This window comes from Trichoplusia ni, chromosome 4 (genome assembly GCF_003590095.1).
Source record: "Trichoplusia ni isolate ovarian cell line Hi5 chromosome 4, tn1, whole genome shotgun sequence".
Classification (NCBI taxonomy): Eukaryota; Metazoa; Arthropoda; class Insecta; order Lepidoptera; family Noctuidae; genus Trichoplusia; species Trichoplusia ni.
Window position 1 is genome coordinate 6,348,888 of NC_039481.1, and position 21,371 is coordinate 6,370,258.

A 21,371-nucleotide genomic window follows, 5' to 3' on the forward strand; every position below is an offset into this window, starting at 1 on the left:
ATTCAATAAAAAAGCAGTTTGAAATAAATGATTTTATTAATAAAATACATATTGATTTTGATTGTGATGAGCTTAAGCGTATACATATATCTCTCCATAAATCTCATGCAGTTACAAAAATATTCACATATATAAAGTTACCTTAACAAATGTATAATGTCTACAAATATATTTACTGGGATAATAAAACTTCATACAATGTTAACTCCTTGTTGGTACCATTATTGACATCGCAAATTAATGGTGATCCTTCTAACAAAAGGCTGCTACTTTATTAAAAGAGTATTATTAAAATTTAATACGCAATTCCCATTATGGCCGTTTATCAGTCTCACTGTTTCACATGAATGCACCTATTAATAAAAAATACAAATTCTTAATCATATCTAATACTTGTGCGCTCATTATATTTCTCAAAATCAGGTCTGTATTCATTATTGTTTGTTAATAGGAACATTGCATGCATGACTCGGCCATCCGATCGATCCAATTTCAACAAAACAATTGAAAATGCAAATAAAATCCAAAATACCTAATTTTACATCTAAATGTCCTTAAAAACTCCATGAACAACCAGCACCACATTTTAACTCTGAAATACTTCTGTTAATTACCTACATTAAAACCGCTGTTTTACGTTATAAAACAATCAATCTTAATCTTGTTTTCACTCACATATTTGTTAATTACTCTTTCCATATATTTATTAAAAACAAAATTGCATAACTGTCCCACATTTGTTCAGATTCAAAACACTTTGCAATGTACGATAAAAATTGGATTACTTAAAAATATATGTAGATCAACTGAAAAGGTATAAATTTCCTATCTAGTCTAGATCTTCATTGATCAGTAATAATAGAAACGTTAAGACAAAGACTCAAGGTCGTTTCACCACTGATTGATACTTAAATACGTTTACTTGGAAGACAACTTGCGCTCGAGTTGGTCAGCAATAGCTAGGAGGAAGTCTTCGGTATGTAAGTACATGCCTTCTTTAGTATTCTTCAGTCCGTGGATACAAATCACCAAGTCTTTCGTCATTTTACCGCTATCGATGCATTCAACACAAGCCTGTAATAAAAAAAAACGTGTTAACGAAACTCAAGGATATCAACCTAAAAAATTATTTCCCAAAATAAGAATAAATAATTGGTAACTTGTTCTAAAAGTCAGTCAATTCTTTACAGGTCTGCTTTAAATATATAATTCGATATCTATTCGATTACTTGCTTATTTAAAGAAGTTTTTTTGCAATTAAATACTTATTATGCAGACGATGAAACGTATCGTCACACAAAATTGTACCATAAATTATTTGCAGATCAGCAAAAAATCTAGTTAATTTACTAGATTTAGAATATCTTAATGACAAATCTTAATGGCAAAAACTAAATACTTCACTGTTCATGTGGCGGTATAATATTTTAAACAATACAAAAGTTGCTGTGATCAACTCTCGACACATGAAATAATCGAAGCTTTAACATAATATAAAGGCAGGAGTCGTACATCAGGAGTCATCGACCCAGTTCAAAAACAAGATCTACTTGTTATACGGCTTCACCCGGGACCGAGCGACTGGCATTAACGAGCCCGACGATTTTGGAGGCTACGTGACTTACTTAACAAAATCGAAAACTCGATGGCTTTTTTTATCAATAGACTTTATCAACCTTATCTAAATTAGATTTAAGAGCCAGAAATTACCTACTTCGATAATATTAATTAGCCTATTTATGACGTGCATACAACTGCAGTTATCATATTATTAGAAAGGGTGGAGCCTCGAAACTGATTTACTTACTGCATTCTATTTGATAAGCATGTTTTCTTAGAGATCTTAGATTATTTGAGTTGGCAAAAATCTTATCTACTATCATAATATTTACGAATCGTTTTGAAGGTGAATTTCTTTTTCTTATATAATCACATTCAAAGAACATAATGGGACAATATCACTCATTCAAACTGAATAGTTTATTTTAACTTTTTATATTATTTGCCGCAACCAAAAAGACTACATCGTTTAACAAAGAATCTTATTATATAGAGAATCGATATGTTACTTGGTGTCTCTATAGTTACATATAAACAAAATAAACGACTGATTTATTTCAGTGGTATAATTGATTTGGTAATGTTAATTGTTTTTTTTTATTATTATTATTTCGTCGTGTTTATTATTAACAAGTATTACTACAAAAAACACACCAAGATATGAACAAGATTTGAACCTGTTTTTAAGTACCTAATCAAATAAAGTACGATTCGTTATATAAAATAATAATTATTTGTCCTTGGCTTTGTCCAAGCTACGTAGGTTGGCGTCTCCGACGCTAAACATAACCTAAATATTGCGGTGTTCTCTTTTCAATATTTAATCAATTGTCTATAATTTCAACGACTCCACTTTCTATTTCAACGTTCTCAAAAAAGACATGTAAAAGTGATAAAATATCCTATTTGCAGAATAAATGATTTCATTCCATTCCATTTCAAAGTTATAAAAAAAATTCTTACATCTTCAAGTGCCAGTGCGAACTTCTCGAGTTCAGGAGTGTCATCGAGCTTGGCACGGTGTATGAGGCCCCTGGTCCAGGCGTAGATAGAGGCCACAGGGTTGGTGGAGGTGGGCTTGCCCTGCTGGTGCATGCGGTAGTGGCGGGTCACCGTGCCGTGAGCAGCCTCGGACTCCACCGTGCGACCGTCCGGACACATCAGAACTGATGTCATCATGCCCAACGAACCGTAGCCCTGGATAACATAGTGTTATTAAACAACCTATTTCGAAGCGATCGACATATTAGACGACGTTCTTCTGAATGCTTTTTACAAGTTAAAAGTTTCGAAAGCTTTTTGTGAAGCAACTGAGTTTTATGTAAAGAAGAATCGTATAATAAAGTTCCAAAATGCGCCTATGAGATATTGCGCCGACTATATGTATAAGTTGTTAAATTTAAAAATAATATCTCTGCTTCTGACAAAAACTGATTTAGCAACATTATCAATGCAGTGGCATGGCTTGCCGATAAGCCGAGTTAGCTATGCGACGCGCCCACAACCATCAGCCATATCTGTTCTTAATAGCTGCTTAGTTCAAAATTGATAAATTATCATTTACGAACTTTTATTTTTAGGTAATAAACCGATAGACCTACAAACAACTAACATATACTGCAATTATTATCTTATCAATATATAAAAGTTTTTAACAATTCTAATAAATAACATACAATGACAACAAATTCTCTATGATTATTTAGAGCAAAGCTATCGTTCGCAAATGAATTCACGTTTATCGGGAACAGACAAACGGGTCAAACACACATAATGTTTATTAGTTTTATTGTACTCGTTATCTGTATACAAGGTATATAGGTCAATTGCTTTATAGTTCTTTTCATATATATTTTTCATCGGAAAACTATTTCATTAGGCCTCGCTAACACTGCTCCACTTATTTATTAATTTTGTAACCATTTCGAATTTCGTGAAACAATTATTCAAAAATCGCAGCTATGAGTATAACCAGCTATAACATAATGAATTTGGCCATTCGTGGGTGTGCGCATCGCTTATCAACAGTAGTTGCTCGCAGATAGTCTATAAAACGTTAACATTCGGTACGAAAATTACGACGCTTAGATTGACAGTCATAATGATTAATGAAAATATTTTTTTTACAAACCTGTGCTACCACGTCCGACTGGACGTCACCATCGTAGTTCTTACACGCCCACACGAACCCGCCCGAGCCCTTGATGGCCTGCGCAACCATGTCGTCGATCAACCGGTGCTCATACCATATCTTTGCATCTTCGAATTGCTTCTTATAATCACTAATGACAAAAACAAATACAATTTTTAAGATAGGATCACATTAATTATGATATACGTATTATGAGTTCAACGGAATTAAACTTTAAATTATATTTATTCTTACCTCTGATAAATTTCTTCGAAAATATCCTTGAAACGACCATCATAACGCTTCAAAATTGTGTTCTTAGTAGACAAATATAAAGGCCATTTCTTCTGCAATGCCACCTGATTAAATACAATACACACATTTAATGAACATGCATATTTATGACTGAAATGCATATATCTAAACAGGTCCGATATGTTCGCAATGAGATTCATTGAAGCAAGGTCGCGGCGACCGAACAATTAAACTCATCAGCTCGTGCGTCATATCGTTTACAAATATATTTTTCTTAAATTAAAGTTATTGTTTTATAAACAGAGCGATATCGTTATAAAATACACGCGTCAAAAAACTATGATAAGCCTCTTTGGGTCCGGGTTAAGCGGATCAATAAAAAACTGCTCGAAATGAACTGTTATTTTATTATTATTGTTGTAAAAATAGCAGGCTCTCCTTCATGGCAAGATGAAGAAGCGATACTCAATACTTTATTGCTTCCATAGTATACATATATAGTAAGCAGGATTGATGATGAAAATGCTAAAACCCTGATCCGTGTATTTTTCGCTTATTACCAAATTCAAAACACATGCAAGTTAATAAAAGTAATGAAATTAAGTAATACGAACCTGGAAACTGGAGTGAGCGAACGCGCGAATGGACTCGTCGGTGTTGTACATGGCCATAGCAATTCCAGGGCTTTTGAAGTTGTACAAGGGCCGCCTCTCTACAGTTCCATCTTCAGCTGTGTAGACCAATTCAACCTATTCCAACATTAACAAATCATGAAATATATTTGTTTTTTAATCTATTATCATCAATTAGTTAGCTTAGGGTAAGGTTTTACCTTTCCTGCCTTAGGTATAACCAAGTCTTGTGCCTTGTACTGGTCTCCATGCGCGTGACGACCAATAACCATAGCTTGAGTCCACCCGGGGACGACGCGGGGAATGCTTTTGCAAAGGATGGGCTCACGGAACACAGTACCGCCGAGTATGTTACGAATTGTACCATTAGGACTCAGCCACATCTTTTTCAACTTGAATTCTAAAAAGTTTATGTTTATTTATTATATATTATTTAGATATTCTCATCATTAATACTACTATTATTGTGTATTTTATGAGTCATTACAATTAATTACTGTCTGTGAACTTGCATGACTCCATTAATGCAAGTTGTTAATTAAACAGAAATTTATCTGAGGGTTTTACTCTGACTTAATTTACCAGAAAATGCACTATATACATACATTGTATATAGTGCACTGTATTAAAGATGCTGTTAAGCAAAAAGCTTCTGTTCTTAGTTCTTACCTTCAACTCGCTGTTCATCAGGAGTAATGGTAGCACACTTGATACCAACATTGTGCTTAAGGATAGCATGAGCAGCATCAATAGTGACTTGGTCATTAGTGGCATCTCGGTGCGGCAGCCCCAAGTCATAGTACAAGCAGTCCAACTATTGACAATTAAGGTATTATAGCTATCAATATGATTCAAAAAATGTCTTATGGAGTGCCAATCAAGGGGTTTTAGTATAATAAATAAACTATAAAATAATAATGAACTTATCTCTGCCAAATAAAGCCTTCTTTCTAAATGGGCAAAAATTAAATTGATTGCCTTGCTCAAACCGATGTAATTATATTGCAAAACAGTTTTACACACATCCAACATTATTTCAAGATGTGAGAGAATGATATTACAGAAGCAAATAGTAACATTGGCATACTAAAACTTTGATAAGAGATGTAAGGATCTAATACAAAGATAACGGTACTGTATACATTATATTTGGGTAAATATACTTGTTTAAATAAAGATTTCTCTAGAGGGCTTACCTTGACATAGGGGAATATAAGTTTCTCTTTGATCATTGACCAAATGATGCGGGTCATTTCATCACCATCCATTTCAACAACAGGGTTTTTAGCCACAACCCTCTTTGCAGTTGCATCTAAAAGTAACATGGACATATATATATACAGCACCAAGTCTTATGAAAAACTTATGAATTCTGCACATTGCATAAAAACTTCATCATAAATGTTATAACATAGCGTAGCAGTAACAAAGGAACCTTTTAAGATTACATTATGATAAAAAATAAAAATGTAACATTTTAGATTAAAAAATCTGCAAGTTTTGATGATTGAATGAACATCATTGAACAGATGTTGCGATAAATTCACGTCTCGGTACTTCCAAACAGTAATTAGGTCGTCAATTTATTAGCAGCTGGCCTAGTTTTATGGCATGACTAGAGAAATTAAAGTGCTTAAAAAAAGTTAATTTTAAAAGTTAATTCTTTGAACTGCACTTTGCATAGGCCAAAGTTCCAATTTTACTCATAACGTGAAATTATAATTACTGAAAGAACAAGTAGCTAATTATGGTGATATCATAATGAGAAATGCAAATAAAACTCTTTTAATTCATAACTTAGGTCCGAATTAGGTAAAAGCATCACATAGTTACCTAACCAATAAACTAGTCAAAGATAAATAATGTTACTTACAATTTCGGGGTTTAATAACATTAAGTTCGGTTATGTATTTAAACAATTTTCTGCTGTTGTTTCCAGCCATGTTTTAAATAATTATGTACGTGGCGTTTTTGTTTTAAATTAATCACGCCTGCTAACACTTTCACACGATCAGACAGACAAAGTCAGGCAACTACTCGACTGTTAAGTCAAAGCCGCCGGCTGAACTTGTGTATGAAAATGAGTGCCGTGAACATAGTCGGTAGTCGAGATAAAATACATGCATAATGTGTATAATAGTGTCGTGACAACTTCACAGGTTGTATCGTTGAAATGAACACTTGTGAAGAGGCAAAAAGTAAATTTATTTATGTTGTAGAAGGGCTGAAAAAAACTTTTAAATAATTGTAAGAAAACACTTGAGTTGAGACACGATTTCACACGATAATGGGCGAAGAAAAGTCAGTTGCAATTTATTTACGCTTCCGTCTATTATAAATTGAAGGCAGAGTAATTATTGTAACGCAATCCAAACATTATGGATAATAAACCACTCCGCCCCTAAGATGACCCACTGACCAAACCAACACTAAATGATACATCAACAATTTATTCTTTTAATTCTTTGTCCTTTTTCAACCGACTTCAAAAAAAGGAAGTTCTTAGTTGGTACTGTAGTCTGTATTTCATATTAATTGTTTGTAATTTCATATTTTCGTACTGGAGGCAACGATTTTGTTGGATTTCGTGAACGAGTTCATAGGATCCCATAAAAAATCATCAAGTTTAGCTTAGCACTTGTTTGTATGTTTTAGTTGTTAAACATGTTTGCACATAATAAAAAGCACAAAATAAGATGTGTACACCTTAGTTCTTGTGAAATAAGAGTTTATCAATATTTATAGTATAGTTAATTATATACATTAATAAATTATATACTTATAAATAATTATGAGTGTTGTCCTAAATAAGAATACTATTGTTTTTTTTATAAGGTTGAAGTAATGAGTTATGATTAAATAAATTGCTTTTTTCCGAAGTTTTCACACATTATTTAAAAAAAATAGAAATTCGATACTTCAGAGCGTACGCTTCACATCACTAAAAGTGCAAAGCAAGCTCAAAACGCTAGTGTGCATGATAATAATAATTCTACTATCGTGGTAGTGTAACAAAAGATTTAGATTTTTCAAAAATGTATCATAATAATATTAAAAAAAATATTTCTAACATTAACATTATCTGGACGGATAGCTGAGTGGTTGAGGTCATCACATCAAACCCACTCTACGCGACGTGTCGCGGCCCGCGGGTTCGACCCCCACGTAGAACAAGCATTTCTGTGATCTACGAATACTAGTTCTAAGTCTGGGTGTCTTTGTGCATGTGATTTGTATGTTTGTTAACCCCCCGCGACAAGGATTAAATTCCTTAGTAGGGGTGTCGTTTTTAAAGAAGAAAAAAAAATCTAAATATTTTAAATTACTCATGCGATCTTAAGGAATTTTCTTTAATCTTTCAGAATTTATGAATATTTAAACTATTTCATTTACGTTTAGTACAATGCAGGTTTTAAATATAGCAACACATTTATCAGAATGTTACTGGTTGGTCGGTTGCGCCGGCGCATCTTGTAAGAAACAGAGTGTCACGCACAGCACACAGCCAAGCCAGCCAACTTTTACAGGCCTTTTGGCTAGGCTAAGGCGCGCGGCGGTTCTTTACTTGTCGGTGTGGTGTGTCATTATTGTTATCGAAATTAAAATCGAGTTGGTGAATGCTTAGTTGCCAGCTCTATCATCGCACTTCGCAGTAGCGCCGGGTTTGGGGCACGCCGGGCCGCGGTTGTTGTGATATTTCCAACGTTTCGAACAAATAGTATCTTTATTTTAATAGAATCTTCTTTGTTGCCCCCAAACCTCTAAATCTCAAACTTGGTGATTTTAGTTATTATTCAATGCAAAATCTGAAAAAACTATTAAAATATACTCATCAATAAAAAGGACAATAACCGGGTTTGTCTTAAAGCCTGAAGGAGAGACAATTTTATAATAAAAATCGTTATTAAAAGTAAGAACAGGTCCAGTGTCTGCTGCCTTATCTAAAAGCCGGTTTCCAGAAGGTAATTTACTTTTGCATGCACTTTATATAATAGAACGGTACAATTTTTGGTAATTTCTGAGGCATACAATGCCGCTACATTGTAGAACGCCCAATAATTAGGAGCAGCGAATTAAAATAGTTCGTTTCTGTAAATTGCGTGCTATTTTTAGTGTGTATCTATTTGACCTACTTTATAATCGGAATCATAAAAAGTAAAAATCATATTATCGTGTTTTGTTTTTAATCATTAGTAGGTAAGCACTCGAATAATTAAAACTGTTTGTGCGTTTTGTAGCTACTAATAAATGTTTATCAATAAATCAAAATTTTAAGATGTATTCCATGTTTCCTGTAACCAAATAAAAATAACTAGCTACCTAAACGGCTAGTTAACAATAAATAAAAATATTGCTATCTTCTATCGTATTATTTGACAACTTCAATTTAAACACCATGCCATGATATTTGTCCTACAATTATTAAATATCTATCTGATTTGATTATTTTTTTGATTGAGATAAGTGGCTTATCTTGTTTTTCTTTAAAATGCATTGATAAACCATATGGTGTAAAATTGAACAGCAGATATAAAAAGCCAGCCTATAAATGTTCTACTGCTGGGCACAGGCCTCTTCCCACACATGGAACATTTGATTACTGACCAGCACACAAGCTTACTGCGGGTTGGTGTTGTTACTTATTGCTGGGCATCTTGTGCACCAAGGGTCCAAATTTTTCACTGTGTTCTGTGCCATTCAATCAGTCTAACAACTCACCTAGTTCAGAAGTCTTGGAGTTATTGCCGTTAATGGTAGTTAATGGAACCGTCCAGTAGTTATTGCCTGATAGTTTGCACTCCAGGAGCATGTAAGAAGCATGTGTGTTGGTAATAATAGATTCCAGTATTTAGAATCCAGCTTTCCTCATGTCACCATTTCTCAGTAGAATCTTGGAATATTTAACATGGTACTTTGAACATCTTATATTAGTACTTTGCCTGTATTAGGATGGAGTATTTCATTTGTTTTTCTGTAACTACACATTATAGTCTCAATATTTATTTGTCCTTTTGTAGCGTAAGTCAAAATGAGTGGGTCTGTAAGGCTGCTACAGGCCTGCAAGCTGCTGCCACGCTCATGGCACTTTCGACTTTCAAGCTCCTCCTCTGCATCTGCACCCCCCACTCCAGGGGTGCCATATACTAAACTTAGTATAGGTATACCTAAAGAAATTTGGGGCAATGAAAGAAGGTACATAATACATAACAATAATATTTGATAAAATATGAAATCAATCAATTAGTCCTGTGTGTGTTTCATTGTATAATAATTTTGCAGAGTCGCAGTTGTACCTGCAGTAGTTAGCAAACTAGTAAAGAAAGGTTTTAGTGTCAATATAGAAGAGAATGCTGGAGCCTTAGCCAATTTCCCTAATAAGACTTATGAAGAAGCAGGTGCCAAAGTAACAAGTTTAAAGGACACTTTTCAATCTGGTAATATCCTAAAAATACAATAGTCACTCCTTTTGATTATAAGCAGTAATGAGGTCTAAAATGAATTTAATGTTTTCAGACATAATTTTAAAGGTTCGTCCTTTAGTAGACAATGAAGTACCTAATGTAAGAGCAGAAGGCACACTCATATCGCTACTATATCCAGCACAAAATCAAGATCTGATTAAAAAACTGGCTGCTAAAAATGTCAATGCATTTGGTAAGATATGCTTATTATCTCGTATTTTGTTTATGATAAAATTTAAAGTTCATAATAAGTAATAATAAATTGTTTTTGTAGCTATGGATTGTATTCCTCGAATTAGCAGAGCTCAGGCATTTGATGTCCTTAGTTCAATGGCCAATGTGGCTGGATACAGGGCTGTGATTGAAGCTGCGGCGCATTTCCCACGATTCTTTTCAGGTGAGATAAGACATCTATATTATGTGAAAACACTTTGAAAACCAAAAGTTTTAAATTATTTCAATTTTTATCGAAAACAAAAATGTTCTTAATGCAGTCACTGGTTTCCTTGTCCAAATCGCACGCCACGTAGCAGTAAGTTATATACAATCAAATTAATTTTATTGGTCACCATAGTTGTTTTAGTTGTTTATTATAGCCCCTTATCTGCTTCGAATTTGGTAAGGCCTGCAGTGAATTGATACGGACTAGTAGATTATGACGTTGAATTGGCAGTTATATTTAGTATCAACTGAATGCGTATTATGGTTTCTTATTGCTGTAATAATAGAACATAAAATAGTTTTTTTTTTATTGAAGTACTTTGTCGCTTATCGACAACACCGTTCTAATTATTACAAGAAGCTTAAATTTACGACACAATAAAATAAAAAAAGAACAATTACCTACGACACAAAAAATAAAATAAAAAAAATCAATTCACTTCTACCTAACGCCCTGTCCAATATCTTATATATTCTCATAATGGACAAGCCAAAACACTATTTACAAAACCCACACAGCAACCAAAGCTATTTCGCCTATAGGCTTCACCCCGGACACATTCCACCAAGATCTGTTGCACATCCTCTACTGTGCCACAGTCTGGACAGTTGGGCGACGGGACCTTTTTCATGAGGTGTGCAAACTTCCTCGATGGAACATGTCCAGAACGAAGCCAAAGGGCAGTCGTCACTATTCTCTTATTAACCAAATTGGAGTTAAACCACGGAAAGGAAGATATCCGTGGATTAACATTCCGATACCAAACGCCCTTATATTTAGAACGGTCCTCGAAGTATTCCTACCATAAATGTAAACATGCTAATCTAACGGTCGCAAAAATTTCAGAATACATTGTAAGAATATTCAAAAGAATACCTTCCGTTATAGCTTGTTTTGCCAAAAAATCTACCTCCTCATTGCCCCTCATACAAACATGCGACGGAATCCACTGTAGCCGGATTTGATAAAAGGCTGCAGATCCAAAATATCATATAAAATATCATACGCTACAGGCAAACCACCAGCATGCGATGTATAGCGAAGCAAATGCTCCAAGGCACTTTTAGAATCAGTCAGAATGACGACCTTACTAAGCTGACAGGATTTAATGTATGAGAGAGCTTCCGCTATTGCAACTAATTCAATATGTATTATCGAAACATTTGAACTAATTTTGAATTTAGCACCAATTCCGACCATTAATCTAAAAATGCTGCGCCACCTATAGACTGCTCCTTAGAGCCAGAAGTAAAAAAAAATGTAAAAATCAGAATAAGTATTATTTATAAAAGACACACAAATACTATTTAGATGATATTGATTATAACTACGCTTAGGACGATCTATAGCAGGAATACTTGGGTGGATTACATCTAGTAAGTCTATATAAATACCCATGTATCTAAGGAAATCATTTGGACTTGGTTACTATAATAAACATAAATATTACGATAATGTAACATAAAATATTTGAAAACTGACCATAAACTTCATATTTGTCTACCCCTGAAACCAGCAGACATCAGCAGGTCATTGCTAAGACTTGTAAAACGCCAGTGAGATAACAGTCAAAACTTCTACCAATTTGCATTAACTGTCTTGACCAGGGCATTTAAGCTGATGTTGTGTGATACAGGCCAGATGACGGCTGCGGGCCGTGTGCCGCCGTGCCGTGTCCTGGTGGTGGGCGGCGGCGTGGCGGGGCTGGCGGCGGCGGCGCAGGCGCGCTGCATGGGCGCCGCCGTGCGCGCCTTCGACACGCGCCCCGCTGTACGCGAGCAGATCGAGAGTCTGGGCGCACAGTTCATCACTATGGAAATGAAGGTCAGAGAGCGCCCGTGACCCAATGACCCAAGCATATCACTTGACAATGCTTTATATTTATTTATTTCGAGTTTAAGTTTTAAGCGATAATAAATTATGTCTCCAACCAACAGTTCTGCACACAAATAATTCGTGGTAGTGATCACAAACAGGTGACGCTCCAATACGTCGATTACAACGATGTTTGAAAAATATTTATATGATGTTCTCTTTAAGAGTTGAAGTATGCCGTTTTTGTGTTGCGAACTGTAAATTTTCAACCAATAAATACACCTGAGCAAATAAAGTATATATTTAATGGTGACTCTTATACCCTTACTTTAATGTTGGTGAAATGGAAACAAGTGTGACACATGAGATACATTGTATAAAGATAGACAATAACTAGAGTGCGGTCAAAGTATGCGTATCACGTACGTTACATAACCGCAGGCTCGGTTGATACGATGTGTCCACGTGTAGCGTGTAAACCCCGCTATGTTTGGTCATTAAACTTGTGCTTATGACCCTCTTTGTTTACAGAGGTGGGTGTACCCTAATCCTAGTGGTTGGGGTGCAGCATCCACCCTGGCCTTGGCTGCTATCGCCAATGGTAATTTTCCAGATCAAATGACACGTTGTAGTTCTAGATCGTAGTCACGTAATATTTATTCATTTAATTTGTATCATTTGTTTTGTTTCTCTAAATAATCTTGTTTAAATTGCAACATACAATGCACTAAACCTTGACAAGTGTTACGTTATCTTGACGTGATATTATACTTTATTTTCTTTTAATTTACTTCGTGTATTAATTACTGCATGCACATACACCGGTTATTTGAATGTTTAGTTTTATCATGTTATGAAATTTAAGTATTTGATTCAACGTGACCTTTACAATCTTCATCTTCAATGTTAACTAAAAATATGTTATGATTTTACATGATACATATTGTAACATTTTTAAACAAATTCTGTCACTCCCCAAAATTAAAAGACAGGTTTAACGACTTTTAAATCGTCTTGTAAAGTTGTGAACCTTGAAAGTATAAGTAGAACAATTAATAGTAGAACACTGCATCTTATATTGCTGCAATTTTAATTTATTTTGTTACTGGTAATTAATTTAAGGGATAATTATACCAATCATTTCGCGCTTAAAATAATGCTATTGACGATTCACAAAGGATTAAATTTGAATACAAATCAAACCAAGTAGGAATGCTAACTTATTTTTAAACTCGTTTGTTATGTAGCATCAAAACATGTTGTAGGTAGGTAGGTTGTATATTTATTAGTTTGCTTGGCAGCGTTCTGGAAGTTCAATGACCGAAATTGATGTGATTTTTTTGCGTCGTTTAGGAGGAGGGCGCCGGAGAAGGCGGGTATGCCAAAGAGATGAGTCAAGAGTTTCTGGATGCCGAAAGGGCGTTACTGGGTAAAGAGGCCAGGACTTCTGATGTCGTTATCAGCACTGCTCTCATTCCCGGGAAGCCCGCGCCAATACTTATTCTAGAGGTAATGCCCCAGTAATAAACGATGAATTTGAATTCCACACAAGGCACGTATGATCTTAATTAGGTTTAATTGCATTATTATCTGTGTGTAAAAGATAAGTCTTTCTAAGGCCGATACGGCGTAGGTATTTAACTACACGAGTCTTATCATGAATTATTGTATTTTTTTAATTACATACATGTTAAATATGCAGTTCTTAAGAACACAACTTAAGCTCTGCCTTCGCGTAAACGGACAACTCGGTTACATTATGTACAATGACTTAATATAAGATTGCATAAAATGTTTACTATTCGTGATAAAGATGTCGTCTCTTGGTAAATATAGGGCAGTTATGTGTTGATGTTGAGGTATCTATACATATCACCATGTAGTTGATTTTCTTCTATTATTTGCGAATGCATATCAAATGACATTCAGCTCTCAATAAGCTAAAATAGCCATTGATTGTTCAACAAATTTTAACTATGCTGATTGAATACTGCTAAAATTAATGGAAATACAAGGTTTTAATGATTCAATATGTTCATATTTATCAATAAGGTCAATAGCCCCTTTGAAATATTTTTATACTTTTAGGATGTGATTGGCTATTTTTGAGTCTGTTATAAATTAGTGTGTTGTTATAAATTAATAGGATGCCGTTCGTGATATGGCTCCCGGTAGCGTCATTGTAGACTTGGCCGCGGAAATGGGCGGCAACATACAGACCACGAAGAAGGGCGAGATCACCAAGGTCCACGGAGTCACACACATCGGCCTCACAGACTTGCCCAGCAGGATGCCTGCACACGCGTCAACCTTATACGCTAATAATATATCTGGTTTCCTGTTGAGTTTAGGTGAGAATTTAAAACGGAGAGGAGAATTTTGTCGGCTAATAAACTATATTGAAATTCAAATTAGCATATCAAGTTATAAGCTAAAAAGCTTTTGGCTTGACCAAAATAAAAACACTATAAGTAAACAGAAAAGTTATTACATCAAATAATATGAATATAAAAAGCTATTGAGTGCCACATATTACGGACCAAAACGTTATCGGTTTAAGGTTCCAATTCGCTTGTGGGAGTTCTGGGTAATATAAATACTTGTTTTCTTTACGCCGTTTTATTTTCTTAAATGATAGTTTATTTACTTTATTTTATAGTCAACCATGTTATGCCAGAATCTTGTGTATGTGTGAAAGTGTTTAGTGAGTTTATATTATTTATTTTTACTTGTGCATGTGTGTGCAACCTAAGATTGACAATAAACTATCCTTATAATAGTTTATGAAACACGTACTACTATTACCTAGAACTCCCAAAAGATAAATTGAACCTTAAACTTGATAACATTTGGGCTCGGAAAACATATTATGTAGCAAGACTAGCAATGAATACTTTTTTATGATTATTTTAATATTAATTGAGAGAACACCTTTTTTGTTCCATTTTAAAACAATACTACTTTAACTTTGGAGCTGTATTCAAATTTGAGGTAATAGACGTCTATTTTATGTTATTTGTCTCTTAGGTTCAAACGACCACTTCCACATCAACCTAGAAGATGAAGTGACCCGCGGTGCCATCGTGCTGAAGGCTGGCGAGCTGCTGTGGCCCGCGCCGCCGTCGCCGAGCATGGCGCCCGTGCAGGCCGCCGCCAAGCCCACCGCTGTAGCGAAGCCTGAACCGCCCAACCCCTTCAACGTCACCTTAAAGGATTCTTTCTTATACTCTACAGGCATGTCACGAAAATTCATGTTAGATCCATGCAAAAGTACAAATACTCATCTCGGTCAAAACCGATTAATGTTTTTCTCACAGCTTAATGAAATAAAGTCACCTATACTCTCACTAATATTTATATAAGTTAACAAATATATAATAATTTAATGTTGCCACAGGAATGGCCAGTTTGATTGGTCTAGGAATGGCGTCACCTAATCCTGCATTCACCACTATGACAACAACCCTTGCTTTGTCAGGTAAATATACTAAGTATATTAAGTTATTATTGACTAAAAATACATATATTTCTATTCCCCAATAAGCATCATATTTGTTTTGGTTTATTTGATATCTTATGCTTTGAACTTTGAACAGAGCTGGATTTTGTATTTTCAAAATGTGGTGAAAATATTTGTGCATTGGGAGAGCGAAAACCTCTCTCCACGCGGAAACATAATGACAGTAATTTCCCTCTTTAGAATATTTAACTAATTATTTTGTATTATTTGCGGTGTACAGGTGTGGTGGGATACCACACGGTGTGGGGCGTGGTCCCAGCGCTGCACTCTCCGCTCATGTCCGTCACTAACGCCGTGTCGGGTATCACTGCTGTCGGAGGTCTGCTGCTGATGGGCGGCGGCTATGTGCCCGAGACTCCAGTGCAAGTAAGTCTATAAGTGTTAAAGTTTTATTTTCCCAAAAAGTTTTTTGGCAATAAGTCCGTTAAATTCAGGGATATATCGGCCTTACGTAATATTATGCCTCAATTAAACGCGTTTTTAGGATGTGCGCGCAAGGAGCATACTGCGTTTGTTAATTACGCCTGCATGTTTTCTCAATAGCTGTAGATTTTTTTCACGATAGCTTTATTGTTCTAAATATTTTATGTAGTTTAAACCACAATCCATTTCACACAACAAGGATTTCTCGGTGTAACTCTCTTCTAAAGAATCTTTTATCGTATTGTAGCAGCTAATCTCATTCAGCATTACAACAATTATGTCTGTTTCCCTAATAATAGTTTTCTATTTCCTGCAGTGGTTGGCCAGCACAGCAGCGCTAATATCATTCGTGAACGTGTTCGGTGGATTCATGGTCACGCAGCGCATGCTTGACATGTTCAAAAGGTATAACAACAATGTGCATTTATGTTCAAGCGCGAAGCAGAACAAAGACTAATTGAAACTAATAAGTATACTTAATGAAAATAGAAACGTTTTGTTTTTGTAATCACGATTGGTACAATTTAGGCCCGGTGACCCGCCAGAATATGGTTACCTGTACGGTATTCCTGCGGCAGCCCTTCTTGGTGGATACGTCACAACAGCTATGCAGGTAATTATGAGACAGTTCTTATCTTTATCTTCACAATATGATCGGAACCTTGAACACTGCGTAGTTATACGTAAATTGAATACAGCAAAAGAGGGAAATAGTTGTTTATATTGTCTTCTTTGTAGGGTTTCGATGAAGTTCACCAGATGGCGTATCTAGCCTCGTCACTGTGCTGCGTAGGAGCATTGGCCGGATTAAGCTCTCAGACCACTGCTCGCAAAGGCAACTACCTTGGAATGGTAAGTTATTACAAGACTATAATAAAATAAAAGATAGAAAAGTGATATTGCAACCAATGATTAGAAAAGGCATACATAACATTGTAATTATAAGTGCACGTAGCTACAGACTCGGCCCAAGCCCCGCTCATTGTAATCTTGATGACGTTAGCCCATATCTACCGATCATTGTAAAGGCATTGAGACAGAAATGAATTTAATGACAAAATTCCTGAATCAATAATTTTCGAATCTTCTATAGTCATGGTTTCTTTTAGATTTCTAGGTAACAAATTTATCGCTCAAAGATGCAGTAATTTTGGAGGCAATTCAGTTATGATTTTAAATTAAACAGCTTTTCTTTTTAAGTCTGAAGTAATGCTATCAAAACATAACACAGTCATATTTTAACGTGGCAACTTGGGTTCAGCTCGTCACTTGATACCTTGATGAAACTTTAGTAATATGAGGTTGCAAATACATGTTATATATTAACAAAAATATTTAAGCCGAATAAGTGACCAAACATATATTTTTTAGATTGGTGTAGCGGGCGGTATCGCCGCAACTTTGGGAATGCTCACCCCTAGCCACGCTGTATTGGCGCAAATGTTGGGCGTAGCTGGTATTGGAGGTCTTATTGGCGGTACTATTGCCAAGAAAATTGAGATTACCGATCTCCCACAACTTGTGGCTGGATTTCACAGGTACTATTTAAAACCATCAATATTTTATTGATATTAAATGTTTACACAACAATTAGAATATTCTGAATCGTGATTATGATGTATTTTTCAGTCTTGTGGGAATGGCTGCCGTTTTAACATGCCTTGCTACGTACATGCACGATTTCCCTGCGATGGCGCTGGACCCCACGGCCGCTACCTTAAAAACTTCCCTTTTCCTTGGTACCTACATCGGTGGTATTACATTCACGTAAGTATTATAGAAGAAGGAGGCTCACCCCTAGTTCCATAATTTTAATTAAATGAAATTCTGTTTCTGGTTTTTGCTTTTTCGCCAACCAATCGCATTGCCTAACTGAGATTAAACTGAAGAGTGCTATAGAACTGTAAATGATGTATAATATTGCAGTGGGTCCCTGGTAGCGTACGGCAAGCTGCAGGGCTCGCTGTCGTCGGCGCCGCTGCTGCTGCCGGGGCGGCACGCGCTGAACGCGGGGCTGCTGGCGGGCGCGCTGGGCTGCGGCGGCGCGCTGCTGGCCTTCCCCGACGTGCCGGGCCTGCCGCTGCTGTCCGCCGCCGCGGTGCTCAGCGGCATCCAGGGGCTCACGCTGACCGCTGCTATTGGCGGTAAGATTAATATTTACCTATTGTCTATGTATAGTATACAAAGTTCCAAATTGAGTGACGAAGAAACATACTGAATGAAATGTTTTGATGTTGCTTTACACCGAATGGTTATAGCGGGAGAGGAATAGTGGTTCACCTTTTTTATACTATGTGTAACAATATAAACGCACGACCTTGAAAGCTGTCATTATACATATCATTATGAACAACTTACTGTTAACACGTGGTAGATAGCGGAATTGGTAAAAGAATAGGAAAAAATAACCTATGCATATAGTGACTTATTCAACTAGTCCTAGTTACGAAACTATAACAAAGTAGAATCGTGCTCATTATTACTGTTTCCAGGTGCTGATATGCCCGTGGTGATCACAGTACTAAACAGTTACTCTGGATGGGCACTGTGCGCTGAAGGGTTCATGCTTAACAACTCCCTGATGACCATTGTTGGTGCTCTTATCGGCAGCTCTGGTGCTATCCTATCGTACATTATGTGCAAGGTACTACTTCCTTTAATAGTCATTACTCCCGCCAATAAAGCTAAGCGAAGTTAAAATAAATTAATCTTTTCTCAAAATAAATATTCATTTAACTAATTAATAAACCACTAAAATTTTGACTAACAGTCATGAAAACGTCTTACTTTAAAAGGCGTGTCGGTCATCTGTTGTCCTCGAAAGAAAAGATTTTTAACGGTTTTTCATTTAAAATTTAATTTTGAAATTAAAAATTAACTGTGTTTATAGGCAATGAACAGATCTTTACCGAACGTAATTTTGGGAGGGTATGGTGTCACGAGCAGTGGCTCAGCTCGTCCTACTGATGCTACTCACACCGAATTAAACGTCGACTCCGTCGCTGAGCTCATTCACCGCGCCTCGAACATCATTATCACACCTGGTACGTAAGCGTGTAATTACGCTGCCGTCAATTAAAAAACACTAAAATTGTATTCATGTAGTTATGTAATATTTATTTATTTACTTTTCACAGGTTACGGTCTCTGCGTAGCTAAAGCACAGTACCCTATTGCCGAACTAGTCGATATTCTGAAAGGTATTGGCAAGAAGGTTCGCTTTGCTATACATCCCGTTGCAGGTAATTATAAATATGATCTACGCATTCCAATCAGATTTGTGTTGAAAAATATAATAGTTAATTAACGCAATGGTATTTTCTAGGGCGTATGCCGGGACAATTGAATGTTCTGTTGGCTGAGGCTGGAGTACCTTATGACGATGTTTTTGAGATGGAGGAAATTAATGATGAATTCCCTGAAACCGACCTTGTATTGGTTATTGGTAAGACCTTTTCGAAAGATTTTTTTAGAAAAAACGACAGTGTTATCGTAACTGAAAATAAACCTTGTTGCTTTTGTTTAGGGGCCAACGACACCGTAAACAGCGCCGCCGAAGATGACCCCAACTCGCCTATCGCTGGTATGCCAGTGCTTAAAGTCTGGAAAGCAAACCAGGTAAATTATTGTTGAATGACACTAACGTTATTATCTACATCAGTTGCATGCTTACAAATAAATAAATAACTGAAGTGTTCGCATTAGACCTACAAGCGTTATCTTTAATTTTAGGTGGTAGTAATGAAGCGGTCGATGGGTGTTGGCTACGCCGCAGTAGACAACCCAATTTTCTACAACCCCAACACAGCCATGTTGCTTGGAGACGCCAAAAAGACTTGCGATTCGCTGCTCGACCGCATCAAACACCTTTGTGCTTAAGTAAGCCCACGTACGAAATTTATTTGCACACAGTAGATTATTATTGCAAGTAATATGAAAGTTTTTAGCTAAGAAAACCAGAGGTATTTTTTCTACAAGGCCTGTGGTATATTTTTTTATTATACAGCTGAAGCTAAACTTAGTTTGACATTATTTTGTAAAAGATACAATCATCACAAGTAGGGCGTCACGAGTATAAACATAGTGATGTTATCTGCTAAATTAATTAAGTGCAATGCTGTTACGGTACTACAATTTAATTAATAGTTTATATTAACTAATTAGTGGTATCATCTGCATCCTGCACGTGTTTTCCGTATTAATGCTATTCAAATTATACGTGGTCATTGCAATTTAAACTATAAGACTGTGAATTATTATATCGCCATCTTAAATCTAAGCTAGGAAGAAAAGTTTTGTTACCTTTCTTGATAAGTACAATCTAAAAGTGTATGTTTATATTATGATGTTCAATCGCATTTTTTATTGTTCTTTATTACAAGTTTCTTTCTATTTGAAAATTATTGATGAATTAGCCACCCAGTGTGATAACTAGTGTTTTGTTTACTAAATTTTTGGGACTGAATAGTTATATTAAGGCAAGACAGTGACACTGAAACTGTTCTAAGCCATAATCTTAAGAAATAAAAGTGCCTTTATATTGTAATTTGCGTATCTCTTTTCAGCTAGTCTTTAAGCTATCATTGAAATTATTATGTAAGATTTTATAAAGTAAATATATATTGTGCGTATATATAATATAATAAGGATCATATACTTACAATTACTATGTTATAACATTTTGAGATTTCTATATACCTCTGCATTTTATCATATTTTTAATCACATTTGATCACATGAAATATGGTTTTAAAATGGTAGGCATTAGAAGTGCCTTATGAATAACTTGCTATTTTTTCTATTTTGTGCAATAATAATAAAAAGCATAATGAAAATAATGCTACCTACAAGAACCATAAAATAATGTTATATACACAATATCATTCCAAGGTTATAATATTAAATGTTATTTCATATTTAAGTACTTAGATAAAAACGCTAGGAAATTAGTGTATAAACCTTCTTTATTACCAAGAAAGATAATTTTACTTAACTGAAATGTTTGTATAATCATCATGGATTGTTTTATACTTATGAAATTGTAAACATTTAAAAATAAAAATAATTTGCTTTAACATGCGTATATTTCATTTTAACACATTTATTCAATCATATCCAATTTTAAAATCAA

General features: G+C 35.4%; 2 protein-coding genes across 3 annotated transcripts; one reads left to right on the forward strand and one right to left on the reverse strand.

The window, feature by feature from the left end:
• Positions 1–17: 17 nt before the first annotated feature.
• LOC113492710 (isocitrate dehydrogenase [NADP] cytoplasmic-like) lies at positions 18–6,662 on the reverse strand. Its single transcript, XM_026870318.1, has 9 exons — positions 6,452–6,662; positions 5,775–5,890; positions 5,248–5,392; positions 4,779–4,978; positions 4,561–4,695; positions 3,947–4,050; positions 3,692–3,842; positions 2,524–2,757; positions 18–1,074 (listed from the first exon to the last, which is right to left on the reverse strand). The coding sequence occupies exons 1-9, from the start codon at positions 6,519–6,521 to the stop codon at positions 919–921; spliced, it is 1,311 nt and encodes a 436-aa protein (XP_026726119.1). The 5' UTR covers positions 6,522–6,662; the 3' UTR covers positions 18–918.
• A 1,375-nt stretch (positions 6,663–8,037) lies between these two features.
• LOC113492713 (NAD(P) transhydrogenase, mitochondrial-like) lies at positions 8,038–21,315 on the forward strand. 2 transcript variants are annotated; one of them, XM_026870320.1, is made up of 23 exons: positions 8,038–8,540; positions 9,597–9,771; positions 9,859–10,013; positions 10,093–10,233; positions 10,315–10,437; positions 12,119–12,306; positions 13,651–13,806; positions 14,444–14,648; positions 15,325–15,531; positions 15,695–15,775; positions 16,038–16,183; positions 16,557–16,645; positions 16,769–16,853; positions 16,979–17,092; positions 17,612–17,778; positions 17,870–18,007; positions 18,167–18,384; positions 18,733–18,884; positions 19,131–19,284; positions 19,378–19,482; positions 19,566–19,685; positions 19,767–19,858; positions 19,973–21,315. In XM_026870320.1, exons 2-23 carry the CDS (start codon positions 9,608–9,610, stop codon positions 20,117–20,119), a joined length of 3,147 nt encoding a protein of 1,048 aa, XP_026726121.1. In that variant the 5' UTR covers positions 8,038–8,540; positions 9,597–9,607; the 3' UTR covers positions 20,120–21,315. The 2 variants fall into 2 exon arrangements, with proteins under 2 accessions (XP_026726121.1, XP_026726122.1); XM_026870321.1 differs by lacking the exon at positions 8,038–8,540 and adding an exon at positions 9,107–9,204.
• Positions 21,316–21,371: the final 56 nt, after the last annotated feature.

Bases quoted from the DNA above. Each gene is read 5' to 3' on its own strand.
- LOC113492710 (XM_026870318.1), bottom strand. From the start codon at position 6,521: ATGGCTGGAAACAACAGCAGAAAATTGTTTAAATACATAACCGAACTT. The intron at 5,393-5,774 runs GTAAGCCCTCTA...AATTGTCAATAG, and splicing joins TTATATTCCCCTATGTCAAG to TTGGACTGCTTGTACTATGA. The intron at 3,843-3,946 runs GTAAGAATAAAT...TTTTGTCATTAG, and splicing joins TTCGAAGAAATTTATCAGAG to TGATTATAAGAAGCAATTCG.
- LOC113492713 (XM_026870320.1), top strand. From the start codon at position 9,608: ATGAGTGGGTCTGTAAGGCTGCTACAGGCCTGCAAGCTGCTGCCACGC. The intron at 18,885-19,130 runs GTACTACTTCCT...CTGTGTTTATAG, and splicing joins TATCGTACATTATGTGCAAG to GCAATGAACAGATCTTTACC. The intron at 19,285-19,377 runs GTACGTAAGCGT...TACTTTTCACAG, and splicing joins GAACATCATTATCACACCTG to GTTACGGTCTCTGCGTAGCT.